We start from the raw sequence: 26375 nt of genomic DNA, 5'->3' as shown, positions 1-26375 counted from the left end.
CCATTCCATACCAACTAGACTAAGAGCGAATGTCCATGAGAAAGCCAGACCCTTTCTACCCCAACTTCTCAACCTCCCTCCGGTAGTGCAATTTTAGGAAATCAAATTTGTACATTGGGCTATGGCATACTAAGCAGCTTCCTACCAGGAGCGGAAGTTCCGGTATTGTGTAGTGTTACATGCGAGATAAAATCGCCAAAGCAGTCGTGAACCGGTGACGGATATACCCCCTAAGGCTTGCGTTCTCTAGACAAACGCTAGGAGAAGGAGCAATACCAAGCAAACGCGATTTGTTGGGTCGTTATTCAATCCTCTCGTTGAAGGTCTATGGTGCTCAATCGTTACTAGAAAGATTATCATCCATTAGTCTCGATGCCGAGATATTAGGCCAATCAAGCGACAGGCTCGACTGGAGCTGGCTCTGGCACTGCCTCCTGTATTTCAGTCAATCTCATGCCCGACCAAATGACTGGGTGTTCAGAGAATCTCGCATACCTTTGAGGGTTCTTCAACAGGTGACGCTGCAGCATCTACAGTCTTGGGTTCCTCTTTTGCCTCGGAAGCTGAAGTTTCAGCGGGTGCGGGCTGCTCGTCAATTTTGGCATCCACTCTTGGCTCCTCGGTCGCCTCTTTCACACCATTAGTAGGCTCTGTTGAAGAGGGCTTCGCATCCTCTGCGCTTGGCTTGGCTTCAGATCCAATGCCGTTTGCTGATGCCCCACCAGCAGGCGTACTCTGCTCGCTCGCGAGAAGCTTGTTCCACTTGTCGAGGAGGGCGGTAGATCGAGGCTTAAACTGAAACTCGTCCTCCTTGGGGATAGTGTTTATTTTCAAAATTGCCTTAAGAACCTTGTTGATCTTTGTGGCTCTGATAATGCTGACTTCGAGGTCTGCGTATCCCTCTAATTTGGTCACAAATTCGGACATCTGCTTCATCTCTTCCTCCTTTGGCTCTTGATCTCTGGTCAACAGGCCTTTCTGAAGCTTATGTCGCAAGAACAATATCTCTTTCTAAAGAACAATTAATATCAGATTCTGGGAACAAGGCAAATACAACTTGCCTCTTTCTTAATCTGCTTCTCCTCGGGTGTGAGCTCTGGTTCCTTTGGCATAACTGCTTCAGGGCTGGCAGCGACTTTCGCAGCAGACTTTTTTGTCTTCGGCTTAGTCGATTTAACAGCGGAGTCTTTGGTAGATTTTGGTGTAGCTGTACCGTTGGCCTTCGGGGTGTTCAGCTTAATTGTGGTCTTCGGTTTCTTGACGGAGTCGGTTCGCTGTGAAGTCTTGGTTAATATCAGCATTAAAATGAAATAGCTTATGGGGACGATCTACCTCAGCATCGTCATCAGACTTGCGCTTCTTGCTCTTCGTAGGCTTCGCAGGCTTCACAGATCCTGCGACATCCAGTTCTTCGTTTTCAGGTTCACCAGTAGCGTCCTCCATGTCGACATCGCCATCGACATCTACGATAACTTTTGCCTTCTTGGGAGTAGACTTTTTTGCTGCCTTAGCAGCGCGGAAAGCTTCTTTTGCAGCTGCCTCAGCGGCGCGCGCCTCAACAAAATTCTTAAGTATTTGCTTGAAATAATCCAAATCATGCTGCTCCGCAGCTAGTTGATGAGCAGCAACCAGGTCTTTCCGCGTGCTTGGCGCGACACTGGTGGCAACTTCATCCGGGTTCAAGTCAAGGAGATCGTAATTAGGAATCCAGCCACTAGGAGCAATTAGCAGTGTGTAAAAAGACAGAGTACTCAACGACTTACAATTCGTTCGTGTGCAAATACATCATAGCAAAGGTGCGATCCTTCTCCTTGGGGCCTCCATCTTCATAATCCTCGCGGTACGTGCCGTCTGCTCTTGCTGCAGTTACAGGTCGCGATTTCAGCAGGGGTTCTGGGAGCATCGTTTCGTCACAAACGATTGCCGGCCATAATGGGAAACCCTTCAGTCTGACAAAGAAGTAGTCGCCCGGCTTAGCATCTGTATGTGTCATCTTTACCCTAGAAGCCTTCCTGTTGAGCTTTTTGCCCTTGTGTTCCGGAACTCCAGATTTGCGTCGAGGGGCTTTCGCCTTGCTACTCGAGGCTGGGGTAGCAACAGCGAGCTCTGCAGACTCGCTGGCGGATACTGGAGCTGAGGCAGCTTCATTGTCCACTATGGTGTCCTTCATTTCGGTGTCTTGTGAGATGGCGACTGCTTTGTCTTCGATGAGCTTGTCAGAGGCTTGGTCGCTGTTTGTAGTGTCGGTCGCAGGAGCTGAAAAGTGATCGATATGAATCAGCAAATTGGATAGAATACGGAGAGGAATGTGAAAAGAGGAAAGCAAACATACCATCCGCGACTTCTGCGGAGACTTCTGGCGCGACTTCCTTTTCAGGCTCGGGCGCGCTTGCCACAACATCGCTGTCGTTCGCGCCTGCAGTATCCTTGACATCAGGAAGTATATCTGTTTCGGGGCGAGGCTCCGGAGTTGTGACCTCGGGGAGAGGGGCAGCGGAGATGTTGTCTTCGGACATATTGCGTGTCGCGAAACCAAAAAGTTGTCGAGGGAGCTTTTCGAGGGCCGAAGGAAGGAGAACCGGACGCGTCGGGTCAGCTTCAGAGATAGCAATCAATGGTGGCCCTGCTGATGCTCGTGACGATGGCGATGCCTTGATGGCCGACAGCTTGACAATGCAGAAAGTTGGAGATTATTGAAAAAGGATGGATTCGCTTGGAGACTCTTGCCCGTTTTTTAGCGTGATCTTGGATATTCGATGCTGATCGCGCGCACGTGACATTCGTGAACTACCTGTTGTGACGGCACCAGACAATTGAATGGATGCAACGGAATGACTCCGACGAATACGAAGCAGAGCAGGCAGATCGCTTGATGAAGAAGAAGAACAAGAGAACAATAGGAAGGGACAATTGCGCACAGAGCAATCTCAATGAGTTGAATAGTAAGTAGAATGACTCAAAACAGATGGAATCGAAGAGAAAAGTCGGTGCTGGAAAAAGCTCACGTTCTGAGAACAACGCAAACGCCATCTGGGGCAACCAACCCCAACCCCCTTCTACCGGGAGCCTGGCCAATCACAAATCGCTGGGTGCTCTGCGCCTGCCCGTGCTACCGGCAACACAATCACTGACAGCCAAGGGAAGGGAAGGGATCCCATTGGAAGGCGTCTCGTCTTGTATCTCCTGTTCTAAACACTCCCTGATATTCGGTCTATTATACAACACAATTTTTGGCAGCTGGAAGCCAACGAGATCTTACTCTTCGCCCGATTCCTCGTCATCTTCCTCCATGCCTTCGGCCACAGTAACAGAAAAGCTCGGATCTTGATCGACCCCACTATAACTGTCGCTCATGAGGAATAGCTTGAGCTCATGCTCTCCAGGTGTCGGGACGGTGTATTCCAGTTTTACGTTCAAAGACCTTCCTATTGTGATGCGCTTGATCGCGAGCAGGGTCTTTGAGCTCTCCTCGCCGACAACCAGCCACCAATTCTCCATTTTCTTCACTGGATAGAATGGCGCGTGAACAGTTGTGTCCACATCCGTCGACTCATCCTCGTCATCCACTTCTCGTGTGATCTTAACCTTGAGATACGAAGGCGCTCCGGCGGTAATCTCGTCCGGATCCTCAACCTCGAAGTCAAGTTCAATATTCGGGTATTTATTGTTCGTGAAACTGGCTGCTTGTCCCAACTGAGATTGCGACAGACCCAGTCGCTTGATGAGAGCTTCGTAGTTGGGGTTTTCGGAAGGGTCCATAGCCTCCATGAATTCAAATACGTCCTTTATACTGTAAAAGGGGTCATTTTTAGTAAACACACGTTTATTAAATGAGAGGGGCACATACCCAAAGTCATTGGCAGCCTTGACAACCTCCGGAGTAAAATTAGGGATCTGCCTTAGAGGACTATCACGATCCCACATGGCCTGCACAACCATTTGAGACATCTCCATTGCGTTCATGGCGTTGATATGGCCGTCAGAAGACAAGATATCAACCGTGGCGCTAAGCAAGCTGAGAACCTTTGTTAAAATGATTTCCTGATCCTTCGCCAGATCGATGGGAAGTTGCATCCTTGAGAAATGTGCTTGAAGGAGCACAAACGCCTTGAAGTGGGGCGAGTCGTAACTGGGCTGGGCCATCTTGACTGGAATTCGATCATAGACGCGTCGGATAAGACTATCTTCGTGTCTTCTGATCGGAATGGATTCAAACTCGGTTGCTGATGTTATGATCTCTAGAATACCCTTCAACTTTGTCCGCCCAGTGAGTGACAGTAAGAAGGTTTGCATAGTAATATAAGAGATGTTGTAGTATGCAGCGATCATAGCAGCATTTAAAGGTGTCACGGAGTCATCTTCTTCATCTAAATCAATGATCTTGAACTCTGCCAAGTCCTTCAAAGTGGTTTCAACAAGGTCAGACAAGTGCGTGCTGAGGCCCTCGTGCGATGTGTTTGTAAGGCTGTAGTAGCTTGGATTTGCCAAAAGCCGGCGATAGAAGTAGGTGAAGGTCGTCCAGTTGATTGCATCATCAGCAGACTCGATCATTTTGGTGCTGATCTCCGATACAAATGCATCGTGTAAGTAGACCTGAAGATGACTTTCAATTGGCAGAGCTTCATTCAAGAATTTCTTATAGTACTCGCGCTTGACAGCTGGTACCATCAAAACTCCTCGGCTGAGTTTGTCTACAAGTGGACGTGAAGCTTTGCCAAACATCTGCAGGACCTCGCTCAATGGGTAGTCCACATATCGGTGTTCCCGGCCCTCATAGTATTGAGTCCCCATTACGATGACAAGATGAGCTGTGCAATCCAATTCCCAACAAACATCGCGAGATGCTACCATGACTTGGATAGCTCCATTGTCATACAGGTGCTTGACAATCCGCTTATCACTTGTGGTCAAGGCCTCATGATAATATCCAATACCGTGCGAAATTGATTCCGCCAATGCCTCCTCGCTTATTCGTTCAAGGAGTGGCGCCATCTGCGCAGCATCGGCATGTAGGAAGCGGTCTTCGTCATCGCTAGCAACGCAAGCGGATAGTAGATCTCGAGTGGTAGATCGTGCTTGCTTCCTGTTGGGTACAAATACAAGTGCAGGCTTGTCTGGCGACATCTGGAGAATGGAATGGTAGGTCGGCTTGGCCATAGCAAGCATTAGAGATGGGAAGTGAGGAATAGTAAACGATTGAATATGGAGCTCCAAAGGCACCGAACGAACATGCGGGCTGAAGTTATAGATGTTGTGTTTCTTGGCATCGATCCATTCGCCAACGTCTCGAGCATTAGAGAGCGAGACACTGAGACCGACAATGCGTAGAGGTTGCTCAGTCTGGGAGCGAATGTAATGCATCCGGGAGACAACGATCTCATAAATGAACCCAGACTGGCCACCGAGCATGTGTAACTCATCAGCAATGAACAACTGGATGGCCTGGATATTCTTTCGTCGTTGCCACTGTCGCGATAAAACATCCCATTGGGCTGGTGTAGCCAGAATCAGGTCACCTCGGTCAAGAATCTTAAGGTCGGCCGTGGTTTCACCTGTCAATTTGACAATTTCTTTCCCTCCACGAAGCTTAGAAAATCTCTGTTGCCAATCCTGTAATCGGAGGTCGACCAGCTCCTGAAATGGCGCAATATAGACTGCTCGACCTGCATCATGCTTCGACCAATGATGAAGCAAGGCAAATTCTGCGCAGACCGTCTTTCCACTTCCTGTTGGAGCGCCAACGAAGACATTCTCATCTGTTGAGTACAGAGAGTTAAAGGTCTGCGTTTGTATCTTGTTGAATCGTTCCCATTCGGGATATAAAGCCTTAAAATCATCGGTCTTGAGAGCAGCAACTGGAAGAGGTTGGAGATCAAGAAGAGGTGTATGAGGCGGAAACTTCTCCGGCAAAATTAGCTTCTGAAATGAGACCGGTAGCTTGGTCTCAGAATGCATCCATCTGTCGGATATAACAGAGACAAAGTAATGCGGAGGCATCGGCTCTGTAATGGGTACAGTGAACTCAACTATATGCTCATTCATTTCTGCTTGAGCGAAATCCTTTCGTAAGATGAATTGATCGTGAAACAAGATGTCCTCTCCATCACAGTCCTCGGCAATAATCCAAAAGCTTTCCGCTGCGCCATGAATCTCGTCATCCCATTCAAATTTGGGTGATATTGTCAGTTCGACTCTCAGCATTGATCTTGTCATTGGCTGTACTTGTGCTTGGATCTCCAATCTGGGGAATTTGGCGACTAGACTGCAGACAGTCTTGCCAGCTCTTGGTATTCCTAGCAGCTCGCCCATCCTTGGAGGATCCAAATCAAAGTAATTCATCCACGGGACATCGATTCTTTCGGCCTTTTGAACGACCTCTCTCGGACAAGATGGAAACTGACGCAATGGGGTCATAGTTGGCCACATGCGTTTTTCCGCCATTTTACACAGCTCCAACGCTGTTTTTGCAACGGAGGACCATCCCTTTTTGAGGGTGATTTCAAAAATGGCGCGGAGAATTCGACCAGCTGATTGGGTAACATAAACGAGGTCGGACATCAAAGCGAGCCCCTCCAATTGAAGACGGGATATGAAGGCTTGGAGAAGCACATTGATCTTCGCGTGAGGCTCCTCAATGCTTTCCTTGACAGGAATCGGCACGCGTCCCAACAATTTAGCGAGCTCCAACTTCTCGTCTTGACGGACGGGTATGTACTTAAATTCCTCGCTCAACGCGAACACACGGAACAGTTCGATTGGGGTAATCGAAGGTTGTATGTGGTGATTGTATGTTAGCATTGAGCTATGTGTGATGTAGTAATGTGAGGCAATTCGTCCAAGCTCGGTTGCCTGCAATTTGCCTGTTTTCTTGTCATATTTGACGAGATTAGATTTCTCGAGCACGACGGCAGCAGAGTGAATCAGGTCAACCCGCTTCTGTTCCAAGGCGCTGTCTCCCTCGTAATCGGCCCCGACACTGTACAAGCCTGGCGACCGTAACATCCGAACAAAGAGATATGTATAGCCAAGCCATTCAACACCCTCATCTCGACTACGAACGTTGCCAAGGACAACTTCAGCATTGAGATTATCGGCTAACCGGCTAACGAACTGACTCTCAATTGGAAGTTGCTGGTTTAGCAGTGATAGGTAATATTGCATTTCCGTCTGTGTGGTTATGATAATACCTTCTCCGTACGTGTCATATTGTGGGCGTCCGGCTCGTCCAAGCATTTGCAGCACGTCCTGCGGACTTAGCTCAACCCAACTACCCTTTTCTGGTGAGTAGACTTGTGTGCCCTTGATAATGACGGTATGTGCTGGCAAGTTCACACCCCAAGCCAAGGTAGCAGTACAGACTAGCACTTGTATGTCTCCAGAGCTGAAAAGATCTTCGACCGAAGTTCGATCTGTTCTGGTCATGCCTGCATGATGAATACCAAATCCGTAAGGAAGTAGATCCTTCAACTCTCGGTCGTTGACAGCTTCGGCCTCGCTACTAAGGATCTCTCTGCTACCAGCATCACTCTTGAGGATTTGACCAATAGTCTCCATCTCTAAAGCCTTGTCTCGAATATACCTGGCAGTCTTGGATGTTTCTTTGCGCGAGTGGACGAATATGATCATTTGATTGCGGTTGGTTCCGACATGCTCAAGTACTTTTGTATAAGTGACGTCGTTCATTGTCTTCAACTGCTTGATAGCTTTCTTCTCAGTGATACCAACGAACTCTTGGCGAAGTGGGCAGGGCCGGAAGGATCCGTCAAAATGGAACATTCCTTTCGTTGGATCAACTCGGAGAAAGCTTGCGACATCTCGGTAGTTGGGAAGTGTAGCTGAAAGTCCAACAAGGCGAACAGGATCTCCTGTTTGCTCCATCTTTCGAATAGTCCGACTAACAATGCTTTCTAGAACAGGTCCACGGTCATCGTGCAAAAGATGGATTTCATCAATGATAATGAGGCGCACCAGATTTGTATAGCTGAGATCTGTTGCCTTTCGTGTAATAACATCCCATTTTTCAGGTGTTGTTACAATAATTTGGGTATCAGCTATTTGCTGCTTTGTGAGTTGTCGATCACCAGTCAATTCGGAGACTTGAATTCCATATTCCTTCAGGCGGCCACCAAAATTTCCAACCTGTTCCTGGACCAGCGCCTTGAGGGGTGCAATGTAGACAATCTTGAACGCATCCAGGTGGATTTCCCCAGTCTCGGGGTTTCGATTCTTCCCAATCTCACGAAGGATAGTCAACATGCCGACATTGGTCTTTCCACTACCAGTGGGGGCACAAATGAGCATATTGCCATCATCATTGAATGCCTCTGGAAAGCATTTGGATTGTATCTTGTTGAGCTTCGCCGTTGAGCCGAAAGGCACCCTAGCCCACTCTGGCATCTCCGTGACGGGTATATCACGATCAGTTGGCTCATTGCGCTTCTTTGGAGCTGGGACATGAATCTCCTCATAACCCTTGAATGTACGCTTCGTCGATCCCTCCGGAAGCTTGACCTTTGGGTTGGTCATCAGGTGGTTTCCTTGGTCAAAGACAAGATTCTCGAGATTGATGAGTTTCTTGGGTTGCAGACCACCAACAAGGCCACCGTCACCTTCATTCTCTGCTTTAGAAGAAGCATTTGTGTAAGAATCGGGCACGTCGAGGTCCATCTTGATCTCTAGTTTGCGTTTCTTTGATCCATCCCCGGAAGAAGTCACACCTCTTAATTCATCTAAGATCCATCGTAAACCCTCAGCAGCAATTTCTCGTTCAACAACACCGCGCGCTTCGTCATCCTCGGCTCGAGCTAATCGAGTGAGCCAAACAACTTTATCTCGATTTGAGATGAGCTTATGAACAAGCTCATGGTTCTCATAATCGAAGAGCTCCGCCAGGTCGTTCTCAATTTCTCTCAGTGGCTTCTCTTCGCCACCTTCCTCCTCGGGAGCTCCTGAAAGCGTATGCAGAGCTTGTTGGGTCTTGACTTGTTGAATATGTGCGTCGGAATAAATTGTGCCAATTTGCCTCTGGAGCCAGTACGCATCTATGTCTCGAGCAGGTATGAAGTTTTTCTCTTTCTCCTTCCCCGCTCCACCGTTAGCTGGGCCAGAATCTATAATTATAGCCTCTTCTTCAGGTAGTTCTTCTGCGCCTGTTTCTCTATCTTCTCCGGCGCCACCAGCAGTTGAAGCTTCCTCGGCTCCTGGACGTTCCTCCATGTCGGCTTCGTCTTCGGAGGACTCGTCTCGAATCTCGTCGACCATCTCGGCACCATCTTCATCCTCGGAGTTGTCGTCAAACACAACGGCCACCCCTTGGCGATCGTCAATTTCGGCTCCATCCTCCGCACCATTTTCTCCATCTGCCATAACTTCGTCTTCATCCTGTGCTTCATAGTCGGTAATTTTCTTCCCCAGATTCACCAGTTCGTTAAATTGTTTGGGGGTCATTGTCGCACCCAGCAAGTCATCAATCTCCTTCTTCTTGTCAAAATCCTTCATGTCATCGTCCTTCAAGAACTCTAGAACAGCATCTGCAGCGCTTCGCACAATCTCATGCGAAACGTCCCCAAGGTTGTTTGCAACAGTCGTCAGAATCAGGTCGTACGTTGCTCGTGTGGCTGATGTCCTCGGTCGATACACGATACCTTCCACCAACGCATCCGCTGCAGACAAAATCCCAGTCCCTCGAAGTTGTGCTGGTTCTCCACGCTTTCGTTTTCGTTGTTCTCGTTCCAGTACTTCCTGCCCTTCCCGAAGACCGCCCCTCTCTAAATCTGGGAGCCCAGAAGCTTTTTTCTTCTGCTTCGGGGCATCGTCGCGAGCGTTACGAGATCCCATGTCGCGGATGCTCAGGTGCCCCGCAAGTGACTCCGGGTCTCCTGTAACTTCATCATTGCGCCGAGTAACAAATCGACGGTCCGCCTGGAGAACCAGGTTGGACATCGCCGAGTACTTGTACTGCGACACATCACGCTGCTGGTCCGTCATATTAGCGTAGTTTGTATATGAAAGTGGCAGGCCTCCACTTGAATCAGAAGCGCAAGCTGGTTGAGAAAATATATCGACGATAAAAAACGATCTGGTGGATCGAAATAAGGTTTAGCGTGTTCTTAGCGCCACCTGAGGCTGAACCTGACTCCAGCTCCAGTATTGACTGTGCTCCAAAAATCAACAACGCATTATTCTACTTTCTATTGATACCACCCCACTTCCAAATCCGAAAGATTTTCAAGATGCAAGAAACAGAAAATCTACCAGAGGGTTTCAAGAATGTTCAACATTCTTTAGGCTCATATATCAAACAAAGGCAAGAGGCAACCCATATTCGACGCGTTTTGGCCGCCCATCTAAAGTCCACCCTCGATCCAGATGGGCAAAATCCTTTACCTAGGCCATTATCTCTCATAGACATTTCGTGCAATATTGAATCAACACCCCATGGTGTGAGAGGTCTACAGAAAGAGTATCTACGTTGTGTACGGACGAATATCACTGCGAGGAGGGAATACGCCCAGACCTGTAAAGCACATCAAGTAAAAGGGCAAGATTATGCCCGCACGAGTCTTGGAAACGATACAATTGGCGACCCCATGGACCGTTTCCTTGGCCTTGTCAAGCAACAGCAAAAGCATGAGGCCTTATGCATCATCCAAGATTACGTCGATATGCTCAGCCAAAAGCCTACAGCTGCACCCGGATTTCTGGACCTCAAGGAGGTGTTAAAAGATGTGGAGTCTCTTCCCCAAGTTCCACCAGAGGTTTTGAGAGTTTCCGGTACCCAACAACGATCCGGTGGCGTCGATCTGAAAGATCTTGTGGATCAGCTTGAAAAGTCAGTACTGAGAGCGAAATTGCTCTTGAAAAGAGAGCAGAGGCTTCTCGCGAAAGTCAAACCAGAGCAAAAAAGTCCGCCTGTCAAAGAAACCGGAAGGTTGCAAGCGCTTGGTACCGCAAGGAACGAGTTGATCAATTGGATCGAGGCAGAGCTTTCTCGAGCAGGCGAAAGCTCCCCAGACGAGGATGATGTGAATACAATTTCCAGACCCGAGAAGAGAAGCACAGGGTGTATAGATGGCCAACTCGCAACAGTCCAACAACAATACTCTCAATACACGAAAGTAAGACAAAAGCTAGTCTTGACAGTGACTGGGAGGTTGCAGCATGGAGCTCAAATAACGCCCGATGAAGAACCAGACTTACCAGTTGAGGTATTGGAATCTATAGGCGTTAATGAGCTGAGTCACGTCGTGTATCCTTACCTGGAAGAGCTGGTCGCTGTTGCCAATGAGCAGAAAGCTATCATTCAGCTGAAATCCCATCTCACAATCAATTTAGCAAAGCAACTCAAGACATCCAGTCAATGCCTAGAACGCCTTGCACATGAGAGTCATTTGCTCCCGGCACATCCAATGCCAGCGGGTTCATCGCATCGCAAAGGTCTTTCTCTAGAGTCATCATTTGGGGACGAGATATCGAAGCATGAGAAACCAGACTCATCTCGAAGAGCTAGAGCCTGGGTCTATGCATCAGAGTCGGCCGCAAATGTGATGAAAGAGAAGATATTGGAAAAGTTGGAGGAGGGTAGCATGGCAATTGATGAAAGTCGGCAAACCATGCTTGAGTTGCAGCGTCTCCTTGGCGACGATACGGACGTTCTTTGCGGGGACAAAGACGACGAATTTTCGACTCAAAAAATCACAACGAATTCGAAAGATATATGGTCGATTATTGATGGGTCTTTAGGTGTCATCAAACAGGGTGACGGAGCCGTGGCTTAAAGTAATGATTTGAGGGTTATTATTGGGATGATAAAAATCGCAACCTATTACTTCAGATGAAGCGTTATATGACAGAGAGAAAGAACTGTGATCGATTTATTCGAGCTCCCAACATCTTAACTGACTTTAGGGTTTGCAACAGAGCTGGTTCCAGCAGCACACACACCCAATAAGCATGGAATCTGTGTCAATCCATATGGAGGAGTTTCACTTTAGTTCCTAGTCCCCTTTACAAATTTCCGTTTCCCTCTTTGGATTTGACTGAAGCACCTTTGCACTTCTGTTCGAATTGGGCTTCCTGCAACGTTTCCCCTCATCTATTTCCCTATTTCCCACCCAGACCATCAACGCATACCCAGCAGCAATCCAACAATGCGCTGGTCAACTGTTATAGACAAGTGGACCGAACAGGTATGCTTTGAGATCAATTGGCTTTGACGGATTTGCCGGGACTATTACTGGTGGAACAGGACCACTTCCTCAGCCCACAACTCGAACTATCCTGCAACACTCTATGAGCCCCCGCCAAATGAACGCAGTAGCTTCATGTAGCTCTCAAATATACAATACTTAGCTTCTACTCGACTACAAACAACAAAACCCAAGATCCCGAGCAACTCCTAGCAGTTGAACATGCAGTGAACCACTCGTCTGATCCGGGGGACTTGTAAGGTAGTCTCTCTGAACTCAACGTATAATATAGCATTGCTTATATTTGCTGAAAGGGCGCCTTTCTTACTACCTAACACCCATGCTGGTTATGGGCGTCTCGCCTCGGTGGTGTTTGTGGCAAGCTCCCTCCGGTAGATTCTTCGATGTTATTGCTCATCTGCTTAATTTTCCTTTTGCTGTTGCTGTAATGCTTCAGATTTGCGTCTCGATCGTCTACTCCGTGGTTGCTACAGTGCTAGCGTGCTTGGAAGGGGTTTAAAAATAGCGTGGCAGACGAGAAGGGCATCATTAGAAGAGAAGGCGGGTGGGTGGAGAGAAAGAGCACTTATTTGAAACTTTGGAAAGGCTTTAGTCAGTGAGTATAGGTCAAAGAGACATCGATTTATGCTACAAAAATGGTATAGTATCATTACAAAACGTCTAGGGTATTTGGTAAAGCCTTTCGTTGCAAGAATTATTAGGTTATGGCTGAATTATCGTCATGTAATTACGTTTTTTAATAGCGAGATGGACCTCACAACGCCCGATTTAGCCACCAGTGCTTGCTCGAATTTCAATACTCGATATATATTCCGATACTCTGGATATAAGGTGTAGTAAATACTGCGCTCATTAATTCTCTATCCTGGGCCGGGGTGAGCTTAAGAGGTTCAATGTGCTATCCGACGATTTAGTGATGGAGGTGTTCTAAAAAGCGACTGATGTAAGTTTTCATGGGGGTTTTGAAACTAGAAATGGCGCTCTTCCGCTGCTACCTCATGACCTGTCGTAGAAGCACTATTTGGTTTCACTTGAGTACTCGGTAAGTGTTACTTGAGCTTCAGGGTGGTGCAAAGTGCTTATGACTTAACTACTATGTAAATGTTCACTGATTGGAAATGGAGTCTTCGGATCTTTTAGAAACTAAATTGAACTGAAGAGCTTTGAAGAGCGACATTTGTCTTGAGATAGTGTAATTATTTTGTACTTTCTTCGCGAATGAGTATAACATAGTACGGAAGTACATGCCCTAAAATAGCGAGTTCTGATAGGTTGGCCTAGGGGTTTCTAGCCTGAGGTGTTGAGCCTCGCTTCCAAAATTATTTCAAGATGACTCCAACAACTAAATAATGCAACTTTGAATAATAATCCTCGCCCACCACTAAAAAGCAATGGCGAACGTACAAAATAGCCAGCAAAGCGATTTTCCCTCCGAGATTCTCCAAGCTCTCTCCCAAAAAGACCCGATCCTCTCCACAGAAACCTTCCCGTCAATAAAGTCGACAGATCTCAAGGGCGCGTTAGACAGACTGGCTTCGCGGTCTATGATCACATATGAGACGATCGATCGAGAAGAAGCCATTATAGAGGCAGAAGCAGTAGGAATAGCGGAAAGTGGCAGTCATGAAGCACGAGTTTGGGAGGCCTTGCAAAAAAACAAAGAGGGGCTCACAGGTGCGGAGTTGGAGGCTGCCGTTGGAGACAAGAACGTTGTGAAAGTGGGACAAGGCAAGGCTTTCAAATTAAAATGGGTTGGTAAGGGGAAAGATGGTCGTCTGGCTGCGCTGGTAAGTTTGAATATGCAAGCAAGCTGGCTGGATGTGTTTTAATGGGCGCAGGTGGACTCGATAAAAGACGATACTCGAGAGCAACTACAAATCATACAAAAGACGCGCACACATTGGGATCCCAAGATCATCACGGACCTTAAGAAGCGAAAGCTTGTAAAGATGCAGAAGGTCATCAGTTTCAAAATCCACAAGGGTCCAAAGTACGCCCTCGAGATAGTGAAGGAGGAGACAGATTTAACGGCAGATATGCTTGCTTCGTAAGTTATAGGCACATTTTCCCCTGGAGTCTACTAACTTTGTCTCAGTGGTGCCTGGAAGACTGCTACTTTCAAGCCTTACAATTTCAAGTCTCTCGGGGCAGACCAAAACGCTGGAGCTTTACACCCCCTCAACAAGGTCCGACATGAATTCCGCCAAATCTTCTTTGAAATGGGCTTCGAGGAAATGCCAACCAATCGGTATGTCGAGACTGGTTTCTGGAATTTTGATGCTCTTTTCGTCCCTCAACAACATCCAGCTCGTGATCTCCAAGATACTTTCTACATCTCAGACCCAAAGACTGCAGATAAACCTCATGCCGAGGATGCCGATGACAAGGGAGACTACGAATCGTACTGGAAGAATGTTCAGGAAGTCCACCAGAACGGCAAATATGGTTCAATTGGTTATAGGTACCCATGGGCGGAAGACGAGTCTCTACGATTAGTCCTCCGAACTCACACCACCGCTATTTCAACCGCAATGCTTCACAAACTTGCTTCCCAGAAGGGACCAGATGGACGACCACCTCCAGCTCGTTATTTCTCAATCGATCGTGTTTTTCGAAACGAAACGGTGGATGCAACCCATCTCGCTGAATTCCATCAAGTTGAGGGTGTTATTGCCGATTATGGATTGTCACTGGGAGGTTTGATGGAGTTTATGGAGATCTTCTTCAAGAAGATGGGTATTGAGGACTTGCGCTTCAAGCCGGCCTACAACCCATACACCGAGCCCAGTATGGAGATCTTCAGCTTCCACAAAGGGTTGAACAAGCTGGTCGAGATCGGAAACAGTGGCATGTTCAGACCGGAGATGTTAGAGGCAATGGGTTTGCCGAAGGATATGCGTGTTTTCGGTTGGGGATTGAGTTTAGAGCGGCCAACTATGATCAAGTACAAGGTGAGAAATGTGCTTCTACTCTATGACCAACTACTAATTTGGATGCTGCTTAGGTCAATAATATTCGCGAGTTGCTGGGACATAAAGTTGATTTGTCTTTCATCGAGAGGAATCCTGCCGTTAGACTTGAGAAGACATAGAGAACTGGAGAATGAAAGAAGACAATTTCACGGACACATTCTCGTTTGACTGGCTGTGACATGCATCGTCCGCAAAATGTAGAATCTTATGATGCCTATAACTTCTGCTGGTTCACATCCATGTACTGTTGAATCTATGTAGGTGCTGTAACTATGAGGTGCCCTAGCTATGATACAGTTACATCACCCACATATACGGACTGCTAGGAGTATAAAGCTTAGACTTACCTATTGCGTAGCTAGGTAGACATCCCCTGCTCAAGGATTCTATCCATGGCTCTTCAGCGGCGGGGTGGCCATCGAATTGGCATCGGGCTGCCCCGCTTACTGCATGCAGCAAAAAGTCTTCGACCCTCTGGACGAGGCCGCGGGGAACTTGGAAGTCTCTTCTTTTAACCACCCAGATAATGCATCAATAGGGGGCCGTTGATTGGCCGGCCCATCCATGTGGGGAGCACTAATAGGCGTGCGCCATCTGAAGATGGAATAGTGATGTGTATACTCGTAAAAGCGTATTGTAGAAGAGTTTTTCTCTTGCAGTCTTCGTGACACGGATTTTATAGGCGAGTGCAGCCCCCGGTTTTCGCCAAGGAGGGGCAAGACAAGCAAGGGCAGAGCTAGTTGAATTTTTTGAATTTTTTTGGCCTGAACTTTTATAGAACGACGGACCGACCTACCTACTTGTAACCTTCGTGACCAACTTCCGCACACTACTATTGCTATTGCTCTCTTCCCTCCTCCTCGACTTCTCTTCATCACCCCCCAAAATGCTGAGAGAATTTGAGCCTAGCAAGCTACAAACCTAACGCGCCGACATTCTTCTGCACACAATATCCAGAATTGCAGTCGCAATCGCAACTTCGTTATCTCAAGCTAGCTAGTCTTTTTTTTACCTTCACCCGAAGCTTTCAACTCTCAATTACCTCCAAACCCACCCCTCACCCATAAATCTTGGGAGGCAAAGGAGTCTCAAACAGGGGGAAGAGCTTCATTCGACATTTTTATACCTAATTGAAGTTCTTTCTTCTCGCCATGGCTCTCTCCAGCCGTCTTGCTGGTCGGTCTAGCAATCTCCTCCGCCAGTTCAGGGTTCCAGCCCCAATTCCAGCCAGAACTTTCACTACTCGAAGCTCTACACGATGCCTCTACCCCATAAACCCAGTATCTGCTGGTAAAACTGCTAGATATGTCCGCCTTTTCTCGAGCTCGACGATTCGCAGGAATGAGACCCAGACCGCACCCAACGCAAAGGCCTACCTGGAGAGCGGGGTCTTAAAGGGAGCTGCAAACCCAGTGGATGTCAAGAAGGTCTTGGTTATTGGCAGTGGTGGTTTAAGCATTGGACAAGCTGGAGAATTTGATTATTCAGGTTCGTCTTCCAAACATCATCCCTCCAGAGGAAATGAGTCACTGGGGCATGTTCGCCAAAGACGTGCAGTAATGCTCAATTGCTTTACAGAAGCTATATATCAGTGCTAACCTACCTACTTCACAGGATCCCAAGCTTTGAAAGCTTTGAAAGAGGCTGGTGTGTCTTCTGTGCTCATCAACCCAAACATTGCTACAATCCAAACCGCCCACGTCCTTACCGATGAGGTCTACTACCTACCTGTCACCCCAGAATATGTTACCTATGTTATTGAACGGGAGAGACCAGATGGAATTTTCCTTACATTCGGTGGTCAGACCGCTCTCAATCTGGGCGTTCAAATGGAGAGGATGGGCATTTTCGAGCGCTACGGAGTCAAGGTTTTGGGTACAAGCATCAAGACCCTTGAGACTAGCGAAGATAGAGATCTCTTTGCAAAGGCTCTTGCTGAGATCAATATTCCAACCGCTCAGTCTATTGCTGTCTCGACTGTAGATGAAGCTTTGGTTGCTGCCGAAGGGATTGGATACCCAATTATCGTACGAGCCGCATACGCTCTGGGAGGTCTTGGATCAGGTTTTGCCAATAACGAGGAAGAGCTCCGAAACATGTCTGCCAGATCTCTTACACTGTCCCCTCAAATTTTGGTTGAGAAATCTCTCAAGGGCTGGAAGGAAGTCGAATATGAAGTCGTCCGTGACGCTAGCAACAACTGTATCACGGTCTGTAATATGGAGAACTTCGACCCTCTTGGAATCCATACCGGTGACTCAATTGTTGTGGCACCCAGTCAAACGTTGAGCGACGAGGAATATCACATGCTTCGTTCTGCTGCTATCAAGATCGTTCGTCACTTGGGAGTTGTGGGCGAGTGTAATGTTCAATACGCCCTACAGCCCGACGGACTTGATTACCGTGTGATTGAGGTGAACGCACGTCTCTCTCGTTCATCCGCTCTCGCCTCGAAGGCCACTGGATATCCTCTGGCTTATACTGCTGCAAAAATTGGATTGGGCCACACCCTTCCTGAGCTACCCAATGCTGTCACCAAAACTACCACAGCAAACTTTGAGCCTTCCCTGGACTATGTTGTCACCAAAATCCCACGTTGGGATTTGGCTAAGTTCCAGCACGTCAAGCGTGACATTGGAAGTGCAATGAAATCCGTCGGTGAAGTTATGGCTATTGGAAGAACCTTTGAAGAATCTATTCAAAAGGCTATTCGCCAGGTTGACCCCCGTTTCATTGGTTTCCAAGGTGACGAGTTCGATGATCTCGACTACGAACTTGCAAACCCCACTGATCGTCGATGGCTCGCTGTTGGCCAAGCCATGCTTCACGAGAACTACACCGTGGACCGTGTGCATGAGCTGACCAAGATTGACAAATGGTTCCTCTACAAATTGCAAAATATTGTCGATTGCACTCACGAGCTTGAAGATATTGGAAGTCTTTTTGGCTTGAAGAAGGAACTTGTCATGAAGGCGAAGAAGATGGGTTTCTCCGACAGACAAATTGCAAAGGCCGTAGGAAGTACTGAGGATGAAGTTCGAGCTCGCCGGAAGGGTTTTGGAATCAAGCCTTTCGTCAAGAAAATCGACACCCTTGCCGCAGAGTTCCCAGCTGATACGAACTATTTGGTGAGACTTTCCTCATCACGGTGTAAGTGCAAGAGCTAACGGAGTTGATTAATATAGTATACGACTTATAACGCCACCACAAACGATGTCACCTTTGACAGTCACGGGAGTACGTATATTCACTAAGCCTTTATTTTCTTATGTAGAATTCGGGATGTTTAAATGTTCCAGAAATGCCGAGACATATAAAATCTCGACCTCGCTAGATGCTCCCAACAACCCCCCTTCCCCCACCCCTAAAACATTTCTTGACTGGACAACACTGACTGACAACCTGCAGCCCTCATGCTTGGAAGTGGTGTCTATCGTATTGGAAGTTCCGTCGAGTTCGATTGGTGTAGTACTTCAGCGTGTCTGGCACTCCGAGAGATGAACAAGAAGACTATCATGATCAATGTAAGTCTGAACTTTATGATTCAACATCCTTACTGTCGCTAAATTTTTTCCAGTATAACCCAGAGACGATGTCCACTGATTTCGATATTGCTGATAGACTCTACTTTGAAGAGTTGAGCTACGAGAGGGTATTGGATATATACGAACTCGAAAATTCTGCTGGAGTCGTTGTCTCATTTGGAGGACAGTTGCCACAGGTATGCTCATTCTCATCCGCGGTTCTCTCTAGAATGTCATAACTTTACTGTACTAATACCTTGATTTAGAATATTGCGCGTCGTTTACAAGAAACTGGCGTAAGTTATGTTCTTTTTCATTTTCGTTGACCCAAGTGGGTTGCATTTTCCCTCAACACTAAACATCTGGACACGCCCCCCCTCTGGACACACCCCCCCTCTGGATTCGTCTGCCTTGGATACACCTACTCTGTGGTCGCACCATGCGCGAGTACGATGGCTGCTGTTCCCATTGCAGTCTGAACGAAGGCATTCATGGCGGCTTTGATCTCTCTGTTGAGCAGCTCGAAGCACAAGCCATTGACAAGGAGCAGAAGCTCCTTGCGCTGAAAGCTAACAACGCCACAAACTACCATTTCAAACAGATAGCGGAGGACCACGATGAATACATTGGTGATTTAAGCGCCCGAGTAGCCAAATCCAGGGCTAGTAATCCAGGACGGGACCGAATTCATCAAGCAAACCGAGTCGAGACAACTCTGAGAGAAAAGTCCTACCGTTGCAAGGCTTGCGATATAGCATTTGGCAAAAAGCAAAGTTTCGATAACCACTTGAAGTCCGCAACACACATCCGCAAGCAGTTCGAGTCGAGCAATCCTTTTAGATGCTCTCCCTGCAATCTTGGTCTTTACAACCAGAGCAATCTGACCCGTCATAACAATACATTGCGCCACCAAAAGGCTACAGATGCAGTGCATTGTCCTTCCATGCACTACCCTGATCGAGAAGTTCTACCACCCCGAGTAAGTTATCCAAATCGACGCTGTCCATTCTCTGTGCTAACTTCAAAAGTACTTTTGACCAGACTCAGCTCCTTACTTTCAACAACATTTTACCAGGCCATTCCTGGAAGACTCTGGACTAGGATTTCATACTGTCAACAACTAACCCATTACTATCGCTAATTCATTTCCAGCATTGCAAGGTTCTCGGAACCGATCCTATCGACATTGACAAGGCAGAAGACAGACAAAAGTTCTCTGAGATCTTGGACAGCATCGGAGTTGATCAACCTGCTTGGAAAGAACTAACTTCAGTCGCTGATGCCGAAAGATTCGCCGATGAAGTTAGCTACCCTGTTCTAGTACGCCCGTCTTACGTCCTTTCCGGTGCAGCAATGACTGTCATCCGTAGCAAGGATGAGCTGAAGGACAAACTTGAAGCTGCTAGCAATGTGTCTCCTGATCACCCTGTCGTCATTACCAAGTTTATCGAAGGCGCCGAAGAAATCGATGTTGACGCAGTCGGCTCGAACGGTAAGCTTATCATCCACGCGGTCAGTGAGCATGTTGAGCAAGCTGGTGTTCACTCTGGCGATGCCACTCTTGTTCTCCCACCCGCATCTCTCGACCATACCACTATGAACCGAGTAAAGGAAATTGCTGTCAAGGTTGCCAAGGCCTGGAGCATCACTGGACCTTTCAACATGCAAATCATCAAGGCTGATGACCCCAACGGAGGTCTCCCGGCTTTGAAGGTCATCGAGTGTAACTTGCGTGCCTCCCGTTCATTCCCCTTCGTGTCTAAGGTTCTCGGTACCAACTTCATCGATGTCGCCACCAAAGCTCTCGTTGGCCGTGATGTTCCAGAACCAACTGACCTTATGGCCATCAAGCGTGACTACCTTGCTACCAAGGTCCCACAATTCTCATGGACCCGTCTTGCTGGTGCCGACCCCTTCTTGGGCGTCGAGATGTCTTCCACTGGTGAAATTGCTTGTTTCGGAAAGGATCTCGTCGAGGCCTACTGGGCTTCTCTGCAATCGACCATGAACTTCCGCATGCCCGAACCTGGAGAGGGTCTGCTCTTCGGAGGAGACATCACCAAGGAGTCCTTGACCAAGATTGTTGATTACCTCTCGCCACTTGGCTACAAGCTTTACGCTGCTGAACCAGAAATCAAAACATTCCTTGAGTCTTCCGCCAAGAACAATGTTTCCGTCGAGGTCATTGAGTTCCCCACTGAGGACAAGCGTGCATTAAGAGAAGTCTTCCAGAAATACGATATTCGTGGTGTTTTCAACTTGGCTCAAGCTCGTGGAAAGACTGTCCTTGATGTCGACTATGTCATGCGCAGAAACGCTGTCGACTTTGGCGTGCCGTTGTTCATGGAACCAAAGGTAAGCATACTCTTTCACACTCTGCAAACTTGTCATACTAATTAAAGCATTACAGACTGCTGAGCTCTTTGCCCAGTGCATGAGCGTCAAGCTACCCCGAAAGGAAGGAATCCCAAGCGAAGTCCGTAGATGGTCTGACTTCATCGGTGGTAAGCCATTGTAAACAGTCACGGACTTAGTTGCTATTTTCTCGTATATTTGCGCTTCTTTCGGGGCGTTCTAGTGTGGATATTCGTCATCGAAAAAATATAGAAGTTCGAGTATATTTCAAAAGTGGTTTTAATCTCCTTCTCATTGTTGAAGCGCTCTCGTGGTGGATGGAAAAAGTGGTACCGAATTACAATGTGTCAGGCGGAGTGGGACATTAAAAGCTGGGCCGCTTCTTGTATCTAGCACGAGCCGAGGTGTGATCAGGAGGGGATCTGCTCCGATAACCACGCATCTGTAAATACAATAAATCAATCACAAAGTGAAGAAAAAGTTTCTTAAGTTGATACTTGTATAATCCTTGTATTTGTACCATGAATGTCTAATTGACCTAGCTAGCCATGGTCTAGCCTATTATGCGCCATAAATGCACCACCTATTACCGCCTAACCATCCATTTCACTCGGTATCAATGCCCCCCAGCCTTGCCAATATCATATCTCATCTCGTGCGTTCAAAATACCGGTCCTATATGTATCCACGAGGATCCAGCTAGCATTCAGATCAAATCAGATGGAAATATCCTCTTTAGTATCTTATTCTAGCCTTACCCCGCCAACCCTCTTAGCAAGACGCTCTGTGCCATCATTTTCAGAAGGTGATGGCCGTTTGGGGGGTCTCTCACCAGTCGATTGTATGATTGCAAGTAATGTTGCCCAACCAGGCGTAGATAGCAGTTGGTAGCCGTCGGCGAGATCATGCTGCGTTGCCACGCGGCAGAGAAGTGCTTCCTCCTCCTGTGAATGTAGTGTCAATAGGAACATATTTCAATAGGGGAAGAATGAAGACAACACACCTTGCTGAGGATGCCACAGCCATGGAGGAAAGTGAGAAGGTGAAAATCAGAGACTGCTAGAATGCCTTCGCCTGATTTCTTGATCTCACCATTTTTGTCGACTCCTAGGCGCTGGCCGACATCTTTGAGACCTGGATCCACTCCTATGACAGCGCGGTTCTCAAGTGGGAAACCTGGGGGATTCGCCATAAAGAGCGGTTTGGGGTCGCTGGGGAATCCATGGGTCAATGTAACTAGGAGGTATTCAACAGGGAATGAGGGCTTTGCGTTTGTTTGAACACTTGCGCCGTATTCGTTGATGCTTCGGTAGAATACCTCCGGGATGTAGCGTGTGCGGCTTTGAGAACCGTCGTCCTCTTCTTCATTACGGACAATCATAACGGCTGGGTCAGCTGATGGCTCAACAATATCCGCTCTGACCATCTCCACTGCAGTATTTGAGACTTGATAGGCAGAAATGGCAATTTGACCAGATTCATCTCCGGTCACAACACAGGTGACAAAATTTGAACCAAATCTTCCAGTGTCGCTCCACTTTGTAGGCTTTGGATGTTGGGCTTGAAGACGGGCGGCAAAGGCGATTTCGAGTGAAGATAGGTAGTAACTGTCAATATGGCGTTTGCAGACAACACTTCCATCACCAGCACCGGAGTCTAATAAGTCAGTCCAAATGACACCGACCTTTTGTAGGCCACATAGCCTGGCGACTTCGTCGACTTCTTTCTCGTTCTCCCAAACGTTCAGTGTTACACCATCCAATTCGTCAACCTGAGGAGGTTCGTAGATAGCTTCTACTACAGCCTTAACTCCCAAAGGAACCTCGGTGTATTCGGTATATCTTCCATACAGATATCCCATACGTTGTGCCCCTGATGATCTCCAAAAATTAAGTAAATTCTCGATTATGCTGGGTGTGGCAAATTCCACGTGGTCAACCATTCGAAAAGCTTGCGGTTGTAGGGTGATAGCACTGGGTTGGCATTTTGTGCAGATTCCTTCCGGCCACTGGGGATGACCTGACGGGCAATCTCTCTTGACTCGGTAATATGGCTCCGAAAGAGGTGGCATGAATGAACTGCCCTGCTCTGGCTTGTTTGTCGCGGAATTTATCTTGCGGAGATACGAATGGAAGGAGAGGTTCTTGATCTTTCGCTCGGCCAGGTAATCGGCGTTGAAAGGGTCTAAATCGGTGCAGTAATCACACTTTCCCCTGTCTCCATGTTGGCACATCCTAGGGTCCCGCTTTCGAGGTATCCTGCCACTTTGCTTGTCTAACCGGTCGTCTAAAGCAGATTGCTTGACAACTTCCCAGGGGTTCTTGATCTTTTCAGATGGGGATGTGACCGGGAGTGGTTCGATGGGTATATCTTCAGTTGGAAGTATGGCCTGGCCATTTAGGCGGTTGGTGGAGGATAATAAGGGATTTGTCGAGGTGGAGGCAGATGCGGACGCGGCGCCGTTCGAGTGGCCATTCGATAATGGATCTACTTCCTTGTAGTTTATGAATATGAGGTCGCCATGACTGCAAAGATATTAAATACAGAAGAAGCAACTGTCGGATCTCTTCACCTCACCTTACGCCTATCTTAGAGACCTTGTGCGGGAGGATGTCGACCAAACGCTTACTATCTCCTCCAGCCGGTGCATTCGAGAGCGTCAGAGTGTTGTAATCGACGTTCTCTGGTAAAACTTGTTGTAGTTTCTCACCGAGTTTCGCAAAAGTGTCTGTTGCCTCTACCTGCAAACGTACAGTTCCTGAGGGACCACGGAATCGCAAGGTGATGGCCATATTGGCTTCGAGGGTGGTCTGTAGCCTTCCTGTAAATGCCCCAGAACCAGTGGGTGGTTCTTATTGAGGATGCGGACACAGAAGTGAGAGGGGCAAATCAGTGTCGAAGGAGGAGGAAAGTGGTGGAGGGAGAGAGCTCTCAAGTCAAGCTCCAGATCGAGTGGTTCGTAATTCATTTCAGCCTTGGGCGCCAAGGGCGGTCGCAGCCGGCAGTATATTTAGCGCATAATAAATCTGTACTTGTGGCTGAGGCGTGGTGTGGCTGGAAGATTATACTTAGCTGGCCTTTCAGACAAGTAGTACCTAATGAATTATCATAAGATCAAGAACAAGAACACATCTCGTGCATACAAAGAGGACACCCCAACCTCGCGCAGCATCTATTCCTAAATCCACGCCGGTCAAACCATAATCCTCTTGGAACATCAAGTACTCAACGACCATGCTCGGAGTTGACTGGTGGGGGCTCGCCCTCCCCTTTGCCTACATTGCAGTTCTCCTCGGCGCTCTCGTCACATTCTCTTCCATGTCACGGAAACGGAGAGCAGGTGAGTGTTCCACCCGTACTGAGAAAATATTCTTTGACTAATTTCCCTATAGCCAAATCTGCCAACCTTGCGCCATGGTTCCCACCGCACCTGCAAAGAAACATCTACCTCTCATTACTCCATCTTGAGCCTGAGGAAGGCAAAGAGAAGGCCCCAGCAGTTCCAGACAGCGTCATACGTGCTGCACTATTACGTAGAGCTGTTGAAGATATCCACCGAATCATCCAGATCAGAAGCGCAAAGCAAGCCTGCAGTACGCTTTTGCAACGTGGCAGTGTAGGGGATGACCTTTGGCAACGATTCGAAAGGGCTGAGAAGGAAATGGAGGAGGAACTTAGAGATGTAGTTACGGAGGTCAGTGTTCAGCTTATAGATAAGGGAGACTGAGACCGAGACAGCCATGCTAATCTTATATAGGCAAATGCTCTTACCCCGAACTGGGGCCAAACTATCTTCCAGTCTGCAAATGAAATTGCCGCAGGTACATTGCTCCGAAAGAAGCTACAAGACATACAATCCCAAGCACCCGCAGAGAAAGAATGGTGGGAGAGGCGAAGAGCATCTATCCAGTCAGAGTTTATGAAGGAACTAGAGGCCCCAAGCAAGGGTGGAAGCGACGATGACGCCGTTTTGATCAATGGTGCGAATAACACCGCAAGCATTAGGAAGAAGAAGGGAAAGAAATGAAAACTTCTCCAAAGAGTAGGGGGCTTTTCTGTAAAACAGAGCATCGAGAGACATAATTTTGCATGGTGGCGTTCAGGCGAAAATGCATTGGTTGCGACGTAATGCAAGGTACTGGTAGAGATGCGAACCTTTGCTTACGGTTCACCAGTTTTGTACATATAAAGTGCCATAAAGAGCTATGTGCTCAGAGACATTCTAAATAGGTTTGGCTCTATCGAATCATTAGTGTCGAGAGTGGTGCGGCTCAATTCCCTAAATATGGCTCCAGGGACCGAGTGAAGACATAGTATCTTTGGACACTTTATCCACAAACGATGTCAAAGCAAGGGGCTCTTATTGTCAACCTATGTCCCATAGGAAAACTTGGCTTTTCCAGGTCTCTAATCTCTTGAGTCTCTTTGTGTTGTAGCAGAATCCTTCCGCCAAAATATCTCCAAAACCACAAAGTCTATGAGACTTCTAGAGTCCCCTAAATGCAACAAAGAAAGACAAGCCTAAAATAGAAACAACCACAAAGATTCCTGGTATACTTATCAACGAGTATTTTCATGATAAAGCATGACTTGCTTCGAAGATAAAGGAAGGCAAGCCACAAAGACATTGCAAGTTGATACAAGAAGCGCGCTCCTCCCAGATCTGCAGGCATACAACATCTTCAGTTCCTTTTCCATTGATTCTATATACACTTCGTACATTCTACTTCCGTCCAACACACGCTGCTGGCAGCTCTAGAACACACACTCTTTCTTTCCATTTAAACAAACAAGCATATTATTAAATCTTTTCATTCAGCCTACCAGCACATCACGCCCCCTTCCAACTCAACATACATATCAACCATGCTCTCCACACGCCAAAACCCTGCCTTGGAAGCAAAAATCGCCCAGATGGCACGCACCCTCCGCCCCCTCGTACGAGTCACAAACGGTGCTCACCACCCTTCATTCCCGCTCACAGTCCTGAACTTCCATCTTCTGACGTCGGAGCAATGTGATGAACTAGCCCACCACTTTCATCAACGCACCCCCTCTGAATGGACGGGTCTGTATCCTATACAGATCGAGTGGCGGAATGATGCTACTCTTGATCAGAAGCGCCGCCGCATAGGAAGATTCATTGGGCTTAGGGGCTGTGAAAGTCCTATGGTTGTGAGGAGTGAGGAGGACATTGAGCGCGAGGCACGGAGGGCGAGGGCAAGAGATGAGGATGAGGTGATGAAGCGAAAGTTGCGGTGGTATAGTTAATATCCTGGTGACTGCTAAGGAGTTCGTGTAGCATATTGATTGAT

The 26375-nt window shown here is 47.6% G+C and overlaps 8 protein-coding genes across 8 annotated transcripts; 5 read left to right on the top strand and 3 right to left on the bottom strand.

The window, feature by feature from the left end:
• Positions 1–477: 477 nt before the first annotated feature.
• Positions 478–2516, bottom strand: pdp3 (PWWP domain-containing protein; the record flags this gene model as incomplete). The annotated part of the gene is made up of 5 exons (XM_031150115.1): positions 478–1011; positions 1044–1274; positions 1333–1714; positions 1764–2256; positions 2333–2516. 5 exons carry the CDS (start codon positions 2514–2516, stop codon positions 478–480), a joined length of 1824 nt encoding a protein of 607 aa, XP_031003799.1.
• A 559-nt stretch (positions 2517–3075) lies between these two features.
• brr2 (Pre-mRNA-splicing factor) lies at positions 3076–9987 on the bottom strand (the record flags this gene model as incomplete). Its single annotated transcript, XM_031150114.1, has 3 exons — positions 3076–3211; positions 3260–3790; positions 3848–9987. The coding sequence occupies 3 exons, from the start codon at positions 9985–9987 to the stop codon at positions 3076–3078; spliced, it is 6807 nt and encodes a 2268-aa protein (XP_031003770.1).
• A 245-nt stretch (positions 9988–10232) lies between these two features.
• On the top strand, positions 10233–11777 carry LHYA1_G005163 (uncharacterized protein; the record flags this gene model as incomplete). The annotated part of the gene is made up of 1 exon (XM_031150113.1): positions 10233–11777. One exon carries the CDS (start codon positions 10233–10235, stop codon positions 11775–11777), a length of 1545 nt encoding a protein of 514 aa, XP_031003772.1.
• A 1823-nt stretch (positions 11778–13600) lies between these two features.
• Positions 13601–15300, top strand: FRS2 (Phenylalanine--tRNA ligase alpha subunit; the record flags this gene model as incomplete). The annotated part of the gene is made up of 4 exons (XM_031150112.1): positions 13601–13996; positions 14048–14256; positions 14305–15160; positions 15214–15300. The coding sequence occupies 4 exons, from the start codon at positions 13601–13603 to the stop codon at positions 15298–15300; spliced, it is 1548 nt and encodes a 515-aa protein (XP_031003803.1).
• Positions 15301–16332: 1032 nt separating this feature from the next.
• Positions 16333–21223, top strand: arg4 (Carbamoyl-phosphate synthase arginine-specific large chain; the record flags this gene model as incomplete). The annotated part of the gene is made up of 9 exons (XM_031150111.1): positions 16333–16669; positions 16796–18309; positions 18367–18418; positions 18590–18705; positions 18759–18902; positions 18972–19001; positions 19226–19684; positions 19807–21060; positions 21116–21223. The coding sequence occupies 9 exons, from the start codon at positions 16333–16335 to the stop codon at positions 21221–21223; spliced, it is 4014 nt and encodes a 1337-aa protein (XP_031003802.1).
• Positions 21224–21803: 580 nt separating this feature from the next.
• npl4 (Nuclear protein localization protein) lies at positions 21804–23852 on the bottom strand (the record flags this gene model as incomplete). Its single annotated transcript, XM_031150110.1, has 3 exons — positions 21804–22004; positions 22064–23585; positions 23638–23852. 3 exons carry the CDS (start codon positions 23850–23852, stop codon positions 21804–21806), a joined length of 1938 nt encoding a protein of 645 aa, XP_031003801.1.
• A 442-nt stretch (positions 23853–24294) lies between these two features.
• Positions 24295–25087, top strand: sec66 (Translocation protein; the record flags this gene model as incomplete). The annotated part of the gene is made up of 3 exons (XM_031150109.1): positions 24295–24400; positions 24453–24754; positions 24818–25087. The coding sequence occupies 3 exons, from the start codon at positions 24295–24297 to the stop codon at positions 25085–25087; spliced, it is 678 nt and encodes a 225-aa protein (XP_031003776.1).
• Positions 25088–25926: 839 nt separating this feature from the next.
• On the top strand, positions 25927–26331 carry LHYA1_G005158 (uncharacterized protein; the record flags this gene model as incomplete). The annotated part of the gene is made up of 1 exon (XM_031150108.1): positions 25927–26331. The coding sequence occupies one exon, from the start codon at positions 25927–25929 to the stop codon at positions 26329–26331; it is 405 nt and encodes a 134-aa protein (XP_031003777.1).
• Positions 26332–26375: the final 44 nt, after the last annotated feature.

Source organism: Lachnellula hyalina (assembly GCF_007821495.1).
Source record: "Lachnellula hyalina strain CBS 185.66 chromosome Unknown contig00110, whole genome shotgun sequence".
In the NCBI taxonomy this organism is placed as follows: Eukaryota; Fungi; Ascomycota; class Leotiomycetes; order Helotiales; family Lachnaceae; genus Lachnellula; species Lachnellula hyalina.
The sequence above is the reverse complement of the archived record's forward strand: the minus strand, read 5'-3'. Positions and strand labels throughout refer to the sequence as shown.